Source organism: Nannobrachium achirus, assembly GCF_963921795.1.
Source record: "Nannobrachium achirus genome assembly, chromosome: 5".
NCBI lineage: Eukaryota > Metazoa > Chordata > Actinopteri > Myctophiformes > Myctophidae > Nannobrachium > Nannobrachium achirus.
Genome location: NC_137814.1, coordinates 20415734 through 20430212, shown reverse-complemented (window position 1 = coordinate 20430212; position 14479 = coordinate 20415734). Strand labels below are relative to the sequence as shown.

The window sequence follows — 14479 nt, the reverse complement described above, 5'->3', positions numbered from 1 at the left end:
GCAAACTGCTTTTGTTTTCAGGTAGAGGAACAACCAATCAGAGAAATCAACCTCTACATGTACCTATACTTTGTCATCTTCATCATATTTGGCTCCTTCTTCACCCTCAATCTCTTCATTGGTGTCATTATCGACAATTTCAATCAGCAGAAAAGAAAGATGAGTATATTTTGCCTCAACCCACAGAACAGATCCCATGTTTGCCTTAGTGTTTCTTTTAACACAGGGGTCTTCTACTGGGGGTCCTCCAAATCTTTGTGAAACCTTTTTTCTCCTTTTTCATATTAACCACTTGAACCCTAGTCAGTGTCCATATTCTGAGAACTTTAGCCAAAAATAGCAGATCTACAAGCTCACATCGCCTTGCGCTATGAGGCGTTGTGATCTTGTAGACTGGCTATTTTCGAAAAAAATAGAGGAGAAAAAGAGCAGACTAAGTACAGAGTGAAAGGTCAAGTTTATTAAGTATTGACGGTTCAAGTGGTTAAATATCTGAAAACACAAATTGATGAAAGTGAACAAATGAATACAAAATACACTGGTGATCGTGCAGTCAAACGATTAAACTATATGGAATCTATGAAAAGGTTGTGGGAGTCCCTGCTTCATCTCTCTCTCAGCTAAGGGGTCCATGGCCTGAAAACGTTGAAGACCCCTGTTTTAACCTGTTTAGAGCTTTAGCCTAAACAGCCTCTACTTTGAGGGCGGTAATGTTGGGTGCGTAGCGTTGCTCCGACGTCTCATTACTCCGACGGTGCGTTTTTTCCGACTCTCCTCATTATTTAACCCTATTTCTAACCCTAACCCTAACCCTAACCCTAACCCTCGTAGCCATGTAGGCGGAGTAATGAGATGTCAGACTTTCATAATCCTCCGGGTAACGTCAATAGATGTGTTCAGAAGTTTGGCACAGAGCAGTGGAGTCACGAAAAGACTTAAAAGTGAGCCTAATGAAAAGGGACACCCCACCAATAGAACCCTGGCTTTTATTGTACGGTATGTTATATCACCACATGCATTTCAGTCTGTGTGCCCTATGTGGTTCTCCAAATAAATGGGAAGAATGATGTATTGTTTTCCAGTTAAATATGGCTGTGATAAATCAAAGCATATTGTCAGAGTAATGATGCTGACACACTCGCATCAGGAATGGAATGTATGGTATGTATGGAAGACCAATTCCACCAATGAATAACAGATTTCTGAGATTTAGTGTTGCACTTGCACGGAACTTGGAGAACACTGTGCAACTGGGTACTTCTCCGTACCAAAACGAGAGGCCTAAGACTTTATTTGACCCCTTACACATATTTCTGTAAAAGACAAATGGACAATCTTGGCCAACAGCAAATAAGTAGAAAAGAAGGGGAAATGTGATTATTATTAAGCAATAATTTTAGATATTTTTGCCTACTTACTTAGGTGGACAGGACATCTTTATGACAGAAGAACAGAAGAAGTACTATAATGCCATGAAGAAGCTGGGGTCCAAAAAACCTCAAAAGCCTATACCACGGCCTGTGGTAAAATCCCATTTGTTATTGATTAATCCTTATTGATATATTTTCTTTTAATTTCTCCCATTAATCATTTCTCATGTTATCGAAATAACCTCCAATCATGCACATTGCTATGTCAATTAGATCTGCATGCACAACAGTGACCTTCCTAATCGATCAACTCTCTGTTTGTTTCCCAACTCCAGAACATTCTCCAGGCCTTCTTCTTCGATCTAGTGTCCAAGCAAGCCTTTGACATCATGATCATGATGCTCATCATTGTCAACATGGTGACCATGATGGTGGAGACAGACGAGCAGTCAGAGCAGAAGCAGTCCATCCTAAACGTCCTCAATCTCTTCTTCATCGTCATTTTCACCACCGAATGCCTCATCAAGATCTTTGCCCTCCGCTGCTACTTTTTCACTGTTGGATGGAACATTTTTGACTTTGTGGTGATAATCCTCTCTATTGTGGGTAAGCACACACAATGGGGTTGATTTCAAACACACGCACGCACACGCACACACACACACACACACACACACACACACACACACACACACACACACACACACACACACACACACACACACGCATGTTCTCCCCGTGTCCCTTAGGGTAGGTACCCTCACTAAACACAGTCATGCAGTAATCCTGGTCTCTATACTGCCTCCACAAAAAAGAATCGTGGGATACAAAAAAAGCTTATTTATCACCTTGCCAACAATGTCAAGGCATTAACTAATTTGTGTGGTTGGCCCTGCAGGACAACCACACTATAGTACTTTTGTGAGACTTTATTCTTTCCATCCATCCATCTTTCTAGATAAACTTTATTTTGCTGCGCTTCTCCTCCCACAGTTTTGGTGGCATGCACCTGTCAAATCGGCTTCATATATAGTTTAATTATATATATTATATATATAGTTTAATTTATGCAAATGTATTTGTGAATACATTTTCTTCTTTGACTTTAATTAAAATTTTAACTTTTCCCAAATATGGAGATGAGACTGACACAGTATGTCCATTCTAAGATATGGGCTTAATATTGATGAAATCAGGGATCTCCATATATGGGCATTAATGTATTAGTGAATACATTTTCCGCATTGATGTGAATAGGGAAAATTCAAATAGTAAGACGGAATTTATTTCCTAGTGTGCATTGACAGCAACCACACTTTCCAATCATTCTAGTTTCATATAAGGTTACTGTAAAGCCATTCAATCTTTTGTCTTCTCTCTGATTTCCTCTTCTCATTTCAGGGATTGTTCTTGCTGACATCATCGAGAAATACTTCGTATCTCCAACTCTGTTTCGAGTCATCCGCCTGGCGAGGATAGGACGTGTTCTTCGACTTATACGTGGAGCCAAAGGAATAAGGACTTTACTGTTTGCCTTAATGATGTCCATGCCAGCACTGTTTAACATTGGCCTCCTGCTGTTCCTAGTCATGTTCATATATGCTATTTTTGGTATGGCGAACTTTGCCTATGTGAAGAAACAAGATGGAATCGATGACATGTTTAATTTCGAGACTTTCGGCAATAGTATGATCTGCTTGTTCCAGATCAGTACTTCTGCAGGGTGGGACAATCTTCTGAGCCCAATCATGTCCACCGCTCCAGAGTGTGACGCACACTTTGTCAATACCGGCACAAACACCCGTGGAAACTGTGGCAGCCCCTCGGTGGGCATAGCTTTCTTTGTCAGTTATATCATCATTTCCTTCCTGATCGTGGTGAACATGTACATAGCCATAATACTGGAGAACTTCAGTGTCGCTACAGAGGAAAGCACAGAACCGCTGAGCGAGGACGACTTTGAGATGTTCTATGAGGTGTGGGAGAAGTTCGACACGGAGGCGACCCACTTCATCGAGTTTTCCATGCTCTCAAACTTCTCCGACACGCTGTCGGAGCCGCTGCGCATCGCCAAGCCCAACAAGATTAAACTCATCGCCATGGACCTGCCCATGGTAAGTGGAGACAAGATCCACTGCCTGGACATCCTGTTTGCCTTCACCAAACGTGTGCTGGGAGAGTCTGGTGACATGGACGCCCTTAAGCAGCAGATGGAGGAGAAGTTCATGATGAACAACCCCTCCAGTGTCTCCCATGAGCCCATCACATCCACGTTGCGTCGCAAGCTGGAGGAGGTGTCCGCCATCGTCATCCAGAGGTGTTATCGGAAGCATCTGGTCTGCCGGCAGATGAAGCAGGCGTCCTACCTCTACAGACAAATAAACCAAGAGACTGAGGAGAGCGCTCCTGAAAAGGAAGGCCTTATAGCCTGCATGATGCACGAGCACTATGGACCGGTGGACCAGGTGGAATTTTTGGAAAAGACAGAGGCCATTCTGATTTCCTCGCCACCTTCTTATGATAGTGTGACAAGGGCCGCATGCGGCCTCTCTCACTTAGACAGATCTGTTTCCAGAGACTTTGAACCTGGGGAACAAGGACATTCAATTGAAGGATATGAGGAGACTTTCCTCTGAGATGTCAGAGTTTTCATTTTTAGTTTTTCTTCTTCTTTTTTTTACAACAGAAAATATATCTCAACTCATGGTCAAAGATATATATATATATATGTATATGTGTATATATATATATATATATATATATATATATATTGGTAAAAGAGAAATTAAATATGCAAAATATTTTTAATGAAATTCAGAGCCTCGATATTTATCAACTGAACAACCCTATGGCGCAAGAAGAAAAATTGGGTCTTCTTCGATCTGTCACCATCTTGAAATGCTAAATTGTTCATGTTCAGATAGATCATACTGCAGTTATTTATCAAATAATTATCTAATGTGCATTAATTCACTTTACATGAACTCTGGTGACAACTTCAGCGGCTCCAAGGCAGACTAATTTAATTGTTGTGGTGGGTTGTATAAGGTGTTCATGTAATACAAAGTACAACATGTTAGTTAAGTGAGCAAAAAGATAACAACATACACTTGACAAGTAAAAGAATAAATGTAAAACACAATGGGGTGCTGTATATAACAAACAGCTTCCCATTATTATGGTCAAACCAGTGCTTATGCAGTTAAAGTTATAAGTTGCTTATTCAATTATTTATTTAACTTATTTCATTTCTGCACCAATATGGCCCCTTCTTAAAAGCTTTTGAGATGTTTTATGATGAACACATTTATATTAAAATTAAACATTAACCATAATCAGTTTTCTGCTGGCACTTTTACTGGTAATTCACTTCAGGAACTATGAAAGGCAATCATGTACAGTCAAATATTTTATCATTTTTTCCTGGTTAGTAAAATTATTCACATTTATGATTGACTTTTTTGTAATAAATTATATTTGCACTAGGAAAATATTATTTTGTCACAATTGTAAGAGCAATTTTTTGGGTCATTATGTGCCTGATATTGAGTCCCATTTATTACATAGATACTCTTTGACCATTTAATTTGATTTGATGGATGTTCATATAGCGGGAATGCACTATAAGGACGGTCCTTTTGTAATTATATGTACAAAGAGGTTTGAGGGTGTAATGTAATTGTAAAACACATTTTTACCAAGCTTTTCTAATGCATTTATATTGACAAAACATTTCAATGACACTCAAGAAAGCCATATAATATGTCTATGGTATATATATATATATATATATATATATATATATATATATATATATATATATATATATATATATAATCAAGTTCCATAAGAAGTTGTCTGTATTATTACATTTAGGTCAGTAATTTCATGAATCGTTTCATAAAATGGTAATAAAGGCTTTTTCCGTATCTGTCGGTTTTGCTAACTGCATTGCAACTACAGTAGGGATGATGACCTATTGTTGCTCAACATACTGTACTCAAGGCTTAAACACATAGTTCCTATTAGCGTTCATTGTTTAACTACAATATGTTCAACACATTGATAATGAGAGTGAAATATGAAAAGAAATTCAGCAATTGTTTAAAGATTCAACATTTTCACATGGACAAACCATGCAGTTATGACCTCATTACTGGCAGGCTGATGTTAAATCCCTCACTGAGTCCATGGCTATAAAAAAAATCATGACATCTGTTCACATCTGTGGCTGAATGTCCTTGTTAGTCTGTTGCCCTACAGTATAGCTCTAATTTATTTTGAACCTCCATACATACATTGCATACATACTGTACAGTAGGCTACTTTGAATAACAAATTACTTACAGTATAACAGCGATGTCAGCTGTTAGGATATTGCAAGTGGGCCCCCAAATAATTGGCTAAACACTATATAACATTAATGTTAAAAATAATTATGTAAGAGCAATGTCATCATAACTTTTCTTTAAAACATTGAAAAGGTTGATTGTGGTACCGATAAATGGACTAGTTATACTGCATTAGTTCCATTGATCCAAACAAGAACACAATTGATTGATTGATCATTCAAATAAATATGCTCTGAAAATGCACACGACCCATCTGATCACTAGATGGCTGGGCCCTGATCCAGGAAAGGTTGGGAACCACCAGGGACAAGCAGAGAATGTGAGAGAGGCGGGGAGAGCTTGGAGGTCGGCTATTTTCTGTGAGTGATGATACTGAACTGGCGATGTGGCATAATGGTATGGATTCCTACACAGAGAGGGCAATTCTTTCAACATAAGATGCTGCATTCAAGTTCAGGAGATTTTGGACATGGCAATTCTCTTGAATGCTGCCTTCAGTATGGCACGGAAAGGAGGCATTTGCAATCATTTCACTATAGTAAATGCTGCATTCATGGTCTGGAGAGGGCACGTTTTTACAGATGGATAAAAGGGCAGAGTAATAATGAAGGTAATGCAATATGACACATTCAGAGAAAAGCGAGGCCTCTTTCACAGTTTAATTACATTCTTTTGGACATTTTTGTATCGGTTAAGATTTTTTCTTGTAAATCACAGTTAAAGTGGCACAATGGCATTTTTTTTAAATAAATAAAATGTAAATGTTCCCAATCTATATGGTAGAGTATGTTATACAATATAACTTATACAATTGTGATGGTTGTATTTTGTATCCCTGCTCTTCTACTGAGACATTTAGATTGTGTCAATAGTCGGGGGATATCTTCAGTAATAGTGTCATATCCTGGAATAAATTCCTAACCAAAAGAATTCTTCACCAATGTGTTTGTAAAGGTAACACATCTCACAAAGACTGAAATTCAGTTTCCCTTGGAGAATCCTTGACAGCTGCTGAATGTTGGGGTCCCATTAAATTAACTATACAGGATAAAACACACCAAAATAAATATGCTTTAAGTAGCATGAGAGGGGTCAAACCAGGGTTTTTTCATGATTCTGAATCCATTGCAAGCATTTATTTTGCACAAAAAACATTCCTTGGGCTAAAAAAAGGCCTCACAACACTATTGTTTAGTGATTAGTCATCACTTTTCACAGATATTTTATGCGAGCCCCTTCACCCCAAGGAATGTTTTTTGTGAAAAAATGCTTGCAATGGATTCAGAATCATGAAAAAACCCTAGTTTGACCCCTCACATTCTACTTAAAGCATATTTATTTTGGTGTGTTTTATCCTGTATAGTTAAGTTAATGGGACACCAACTTTCAGCAGCTGTCACGGATTCTCCTAGGGAAACTGAATTTCAGTCTTTGTGGGATGTGTTACTTTACAAACACATTGGTGAAGAACATTTTTGGTAAGGAATTTATTCCAGGACTTTTTAAGATATCCCCCGACTACAAGGGTCATGTCTCACCTAGAGCCAGGATCTGACACAAGTTTTGACCTGATCAAGATTCAATTTATCCCCTGAGCAAGCAGGCAGGGGAGGCTCTATTAGCTCAATGCTGCGCCAGGTTCGAAACCAGGTTCAAATCCAGGGTCCTTTAATACAAAGATAATTCGGTATGCTTGCATATTGTGGCTGTATTCAAGTTGAACACTCACACATTTTCACTTTTAGGAAAGAAAAAAGAAATCACCCAATTGCTAATTTGGATTTAGCTCCAAATAGATTTCCTCCTGGTCGTTAGGATGGTCAAATCCAACTCCCACCAGCTGGGATAGAGGGATAATCTGTGTATTCAAAAATAAAATCACTTGTTTTAATTACACGCACAGTCGCACACGCACGCACGCACGCGCGCACGCGCGCGCACACACACACACACACACACACACACACACACACACACACACACGCGCGCGCAACTTGGGCTCATGCACAAAATGCTTGGAAAAGCTACTTTGTAATTGATTAAAAAAATTGGCTTTTGGAGATGTGGCCGAGACGGTAAACATTTTTTAAAGATTAAAGTAAAGTATATTTCTACTAGAATTCACCAGCATATGGTAAATAAATAAAATACATTTGATTAAATGCATTTGTAGCCTACTCTACATACAGTACCACTATATTATGTACAAATTAATAGATGGGAATAGGCTGCCAGCTTATCATCACCAATCAAAAAGCTCACTTAGATGGAATTAATTTGCATTTGATTTCCATGATATTCAAATGTATCTAGCATATACATGCCTACAGCATGCAATCAACATTGTTGGAGACAACTTGGACGATGCTTTATTTTTATTTTTATTTGTATTTGTATTTGTTATCATATGAAGTATTTGTGTGGAGTTTGGGGGTGCTTTTGTTAGCATTTCCTATTTCTTATGATAACTATTAAATGTATCATGCAGCTGTCTCTGTTCAACAGGGATGAAAAAGTAGACCTACCTATCTAACATATAATTCACCAAATGTCTGAGTGAGTGTCTGAGTGAGTGTCTGAAACAGCGTTTCTCCTCAGTGGCTGGAGCAATTGATCTGAAATCGCATCACCATTAGCATATGAACACACCTGGCACAACTGTGAAGCCCTTTTTTCACTTTCACAAATCGTTTAATTGATATTAATTTATTAGTGAATTAATTTTCCCCATTGACTTATAATGGGAATCGCAAAAACTCACATTCAATATTTTTTTTCTCGCAAACCATAGGGGCTACAGTTACAAAACTCTGAGAGGAGATTTATAATGATATCAAGGATTAAATAAAAAATAACTTTGTCAGTTGGCCTCATGGTGGCGCTATAACAGTCCACTTTACGTTTCGGCCTGTAACTCTTGAACCGTAGGTCGAAAAATTAAAATTCTTTTTTCCCTGGATTCCTTGGGTCAATACGCATCTCCCCATATAGGCCCCGCCCATTTGCGTCAGAATAGATTTTCCGCCATTTTGAATTTTCTCCAAAACACACTTTTTGCTCCTTTTCCTACATATTTTCTTCAAATGTCACGAGAATGGGTACACATGATCTCTGAACCCATGCAATGAACATAGTCAAGGGATATTTTGATAGTCCATACCGTTCGTTCGTAACGGGCTTCCAAAGTTAGCGGGAGGGGCCCGTTTTGCAAACAATAGCCATAAATCACAAACAAAACGTCGAGTCAACACTGAATTTCTGCCACAGGTTGCGGGTGGCTTACTCAACGAATCCCCAGAAGCATTTCCAATTCCACCCGTAGAGGGCGTCACAAACGCGCAAAACGTAACCGTTTCGTTCCAAAACGCGTTTTTCAGGCGGACCGACCCTCTCAAAAAGAAACACAGACTACTCTGCGGATGGTCTCACGGTCCAAACCGCTGCACGCACACACACACACACACACACACACACACACACACACACACACACACACACACACACACACACACACACACACACACACACATAGCCATTAAACGAAACGGGTATTTCTTACATTGATGCTCCTACATATTATCATGCAAGTACCAGTTAAAGTTACTTTCCATCCCTCACATACCGTGTGCACACTGCACATCATTTCGGAGCTCATATCTTTGAACGGGTAAGGACTAGTCTATACTATAATTTTGCGAATGTCTGAGTGTCTGTCACAGCGTTTCTCCTCAGTGGCTGGAGCAATTGATCTGAAATCGCATCACCATAAGCATTTGAACACACCTGACATAACTGTGAAGCCCGTTTGTCACTTTCACAAATCGTATGCTGTATATTAGCATTTTTATGGTGTATCTACTATCTATTCTGCATCTAGCTTGAGACTAATCTATTCTGCATCTAGCATGAGGCAACATGTTTAACCAGCTCTCTCTCTCTGTGTGTGTGTGTGTGTGTGTGTGTGTGTGTGTGTGTGTGTGTGTGTGTGTGTGTGTGTGTGTGTGTGTGTGTGTGTGTGTGTGTGTGCAGGCAGGCAGGCAGGCAGGCAGGCAGGCGGGGGGGGGGGGGGGGGGGGGGGGGGTAGCCATTAAATGAAACGGGTATTTCTTACATTGATGCTCCTATACATATTATCATGCAAGCACCAGTTAAAGTTACTTTCCATCCCTCATATACTGTATGCACAGTGCACATCCCATAACCCACACACTGCACATCATTTTGGAGCTCATATCTTTGAACGGGTAAGGGCTAGTTCATATTGATTTTGGGGTTTGGCTTGCAAAGTACACCATGATGATGTCATCACAGTATACTTTACAAGTCAAACCCTAAAATCAATCATCTAGGCCTATAGTTCTGGGCAACACAGGGGGACTTTTTTCTTATTTCCACATAACAACTCAGAGGTATATAATGACATAGTTCAATGTTGAAAATGGGTGGTTCTCCCCTTTAAGTAAATGTATCACTACTGCAATATCAGTCTGTTGCAAGTAAAAGTCCAGAATTCAAAATGTAGCTTGAATAAAAAGTACAAAAGCATTGGCTTCAAAATATACTTAAAGCACCAAAAGTAAAAGTACAAAATGTTTGAAAATAGCAGATCTACAATTAAGCTCACAAGCATTTTTCTCACAGCCTAGATATAAAATAGTGCAAAAGTATTTTTTATAATATTATAAGAGATGTAGTGGAGTAGAAGTAAGGTAGGCCTACAAATAACTCAAAAGTGTAGACTACAGCTACTACTTGAGTACATGTAGCCCCATAAAGGGAGCCTCCCAGGCTACTCTTTATTTTACCCCTGGCCTGAAACGAGAGAGTGTTTTTTACTGGTGATTCAGTCAGAGTGTATGAAAGGGTGCGCTCGTTTTATTGTCCACGACATTGCAAGCGGCGCGAAGGCCAGCGGACCTTGGTCCTGCTCTTCGCCCCCGAGCGCCGCAGGCGCGAGTGGCCGCGAAGAGCGGGCCAGGGCCGCGCGGCCGGCGGAGCGCCGCGCGAGTTACGAAGCCGTGGTGAATGCAATCGTTATATTTATGCCCAGGCCGTAAGGCCTGGGCAAGCCCACGATAAACGCCCGCGCAGTCCGGTGCGCATTTCCGAACGCACCCTTTCCCCACACTCGGACTGAAACACCAGTAAAAAACACCATCCCGGCCTGAAACATCCCTATATTGCAGGATGGTAGCCGGTAGGGGGCGGCAATGATTGATTGATTGAAGACTTGATTGGAAGTTGGCATAGGAAAAGCTTGGAACAGTTTCGTTTCATGATGGCACCTTTTTGCATAGACTCCGCCCATAGCTAAAGAAGAAGATGCAAAACAATAATAGTTACAAAAGTAACGTAGGCTAAATAAACATGACATGTATCATGGCTGCAGCTAAACTCATTGACTGTGTGGTTTAAAACGAGGTGGATGCGGTTCTGTGTGTTATTGCCGCCTAGCTTGAAGTTGTTTTGGACTAAATGGACCATGGTCGTGACCATGTCAAAACAGATAAACTGCGAACGATTTGAGACCCAGTAAGTTTTTTTAAAGGAATATTCAGCCTGTTTATGTGTTCTGTTACATTTCACTGATGAAATACTAACCTGCCGACGCTGGTGAATGCTAACCTGGTGAAATGCTAACCTGCCGACGCTGGTGAATGCTAACCTGGTGAAATACTAACCAGACGACGCTGGTGAATGCTAACCTGGTGAAATGCTAACCTGCCGATGTACACGCTGGTGAATGCTAACCTGGTGAATGTTAACCTGTGGGGAACATACAACATAGAACCTGGGGGTTGTCAGCCTAAGGATCTCTGTCAGTCTGTTTAATCTACTGGAAGCAGTCCCTTACACTGGCTAACAGTTCTATTAAAATCCACAGGTATGTTACTAACAAAGGACTTGGGATAGCAGAGGGCTTCTGCAAGGTTTGTATCACACACGTGATGTATGTTGGCTTTTTCTCAGACACCCTAGTCCTAGACAGAGCAGTTTCCCAAACCTTTCAGGCTGTGACCCCCAAAAACAAAGATAATTGTGAGGCTTTGTGAGCTTGTAGATAATTTATTTATTGTATAGTTTGTTCAGTAGTACTGGTGTTAGTCTATTTTTATTCATTTTTGTATTTATTATTTTCATTTTAGACTTATTAAAAAGTCATTAAATTGTCACTCAGACAATATGGTTTATTTACTGTTTAGAAAGAAAACAATGTTGCACAATAAGCTAATCATCTGGGACCCCCCAAAATCATTGGAGGACCCCCCTGGGGGTCTCGACACAGTTTAGAAACCACTGGCCTAGAGTGAAAAGCCGATTTACTGGGTGATTTTACTATCAAAGACCTTTATGCCCATACATGGTGTTCTGTGTCCAGGCCAGTCTGTGATGTCAGTACTATGACGTCAGAGTATGAAGCCAGAGTACTGCAGACAGACGGTTACCATGGCGGCGAAACTGTAGTATCAGTGATGTCAGCATGCAGATGTTCAGACGGACAGACATTCGCTAAATTAATAGTTAGATATTTGTGTAATATCTTTTACAGTTTTTAGATGGTACATGCCTATTAACTAGATTATCTGTGCTCTCTCAAAGGTGTCACTTGAGTATTGTGTGAAATGGATACAGCAACACACACACGCCTCCAAGCGGACAAACAGCAAAAACACCCATGGACCTGACCTCCCTGTCACTGAGGACTCTGTCCAGCGCAATGTGAGTAAAAGTAACAGGCAGACCAGGTGCAACCGTGTCCCAGACAAGGGGACCACCAGGGACATGATTGACATCATCGATGAAGAAGCAGCACTGGTGGAGGTTGACACTGGAGATTGTGGAGAAGAGCTGCTACAAGCGTCCGACAAAGAATCGACTGAGCCATCAGACTCTGAACACTCATTTGACAGCACAAGGTCCGGCCCCTCCTTCCCACATATGATGCTGGGCCTGTGTTTTGCGTGCCAAAGGTTGTACCTAACAGCCAAGAAGAAGAAAAGGCCGCTCAAAAACAAACTCTTGGATAATGGTGAGCACTTATCCAGTATTATGTTAGAATGCTGGAATACCTCAACCAAAATAGTTGTACTGGTAACATTTTGTTGGGCCAGTTTCTCTGCAGTCTAATCCGACCTGGTACCCAACCTTCACTTGACTGTTGCAAAAACATTTAGTTGGCTGTTAAATGTCTAAAGTGGATGGAACATTTTGCAGAAGAATTAGCTTTTGTATGTTTTGTATGAGTGACATGGTGTTGAACTGGGATTTGATTTGTTCACCAGATCCTACTTCCTTGACATGCGACCAGTGGGTCATGCAGAAAAGGCGAAGCACAAGACGACTACACAACAAGAAATTGTAAATGTTCACTAGCAATACATCTGAAGGGATTGGTGCAGAGTCCTGGTTCATCGGAAGCAGCTTTGTTAACTTTGTTGTTAACCTTCCAGGACCCTTTGGGACGACCATGTCATAGTGAGAGTCAAGAGTTTCCATAAGAACCAGCAGAAGGGAGAGAGGGACCAACCCACCTGCTCCAGACCGCACACTTTCCTAAAGAGGTAAAGTGATGTCCACGTGTGGACCTGCAAAGCACTGATGTCTCATTTTCTGTTTTGTGTTTAATTGTTAAACAGTAGTTTAACAAGACAAAATATCTGATTCTATTCTATGTATAGTCTAAAATGTTCATCTACCAGTGATTGTTTACGGTAACTGGCACCATTTTGTTAAATTTATTTTTATTTTATTGTAGTAAATGGGAGGCCATGACATTTAAGGCCTAATGTTTCTACAATAATTTTGAAAATTATACAAACCAGTGGATCCAGTCATTTGGAGCTTAAACAAGAATTTGAAGTACCATGCATGTTCAAATCATGTACATTACATTAAATCCGACCATTTTTCATTTATTCTTAATTTTCCTTAGCATTTTGGGAAAAAAATCCAACTCGACCTGTATTCGTGTTTACATGCAATATATCAATACTGTATTAGATATAACAGAAACATATATATATGTATTATATTCCCACATATCATGATTGTGTGTAATATAATTAAAAGAAAAATGCAAATGTTGTTGTTCTTGGTACAGTATTGAATACCAGCCGTCACTCTTTCATTCTAGAAACCTTAAGCAGTGTACGGTGGGCATTAAAAGGGGACGAAGTACTGCAAGGAAGAGCAAGAGGAAACGTCTTACAGACGTCACTGAAGACAGGAGCCTCACCAAGCAGCCACGCTTGGATGACAGCGGCCTTCACAGCATCTCCAACCTTCACTGTGATGCCAGCCTTCACAGCAACACCTCTGACCCAAGAAATATCAGCTCGAGCTCACGTAGCATCCCTCTGAGCAGTGATGAGGAAGGCTCAAGTGTTCGATGCTTTGAGGTGATCTCCACTTCTGTAAATGTCAACGGAACCGACCAGCTGAAAAAGTCCCCTCCAAAGCAGAGTGCAGCAAAGCCATACTTGGATGACAGCGGCCTTCACAGCGACCCCAGCCTTCACAGCAACACCCTTGACCCAAACCAGATCAGCTCATGTAGCTGCAACCCTGTGTGCAGTGAAGAGGAAGGCTCTAGTGTTCGATGCTTTGAGGTGATCTCCACTTCTGTAAATGTCAACGGAACCGACCAGTGGAAAATGTCCCCTCCAAAACAGAGTTCAGCAAAGAAGAGGGCCTGTTTCAATGAGTTGTTTGCTCAAATATTTCACAAGAAGAGTTCGATTGTGCAACTTTCAAGTT

The 14479-nt window shown here is 40.5% G+C and overlaps 1 protein-coding gene across 1 annotated transcript in view; it reads left to right on the top strand.

The window, feature by feature from the left end:
* The window catches only part of LOC308284885 (sodium channel protein type 4 subunit alpha-like), a gene marked incomplete at both ends in the record, with an annotated part of 59317 nt that extends 55311 nt beyond the window's left edge, over positions 1-4006 (top strand). Inside the window, 4 exons of the mRNA XM_080725609.1 lie at positions 22-163; positions 1423-1523; positions 1706-1976; positions 2772-4006. Of these exons, the coding sequence (XP_080581735.1) occupies positions 22-163; positions 1423-1523; positions 1706-1976; positions 2772-4006 (1749 nt within the window). The remainder of the gene's footprint in view (positions 1-21; positions 164-1422; positions 1524-1705; positions 1977-2771) is intronic.
* Between the last annotated feature and the right edge of the window lie 10473 nt (positions 4007-14479).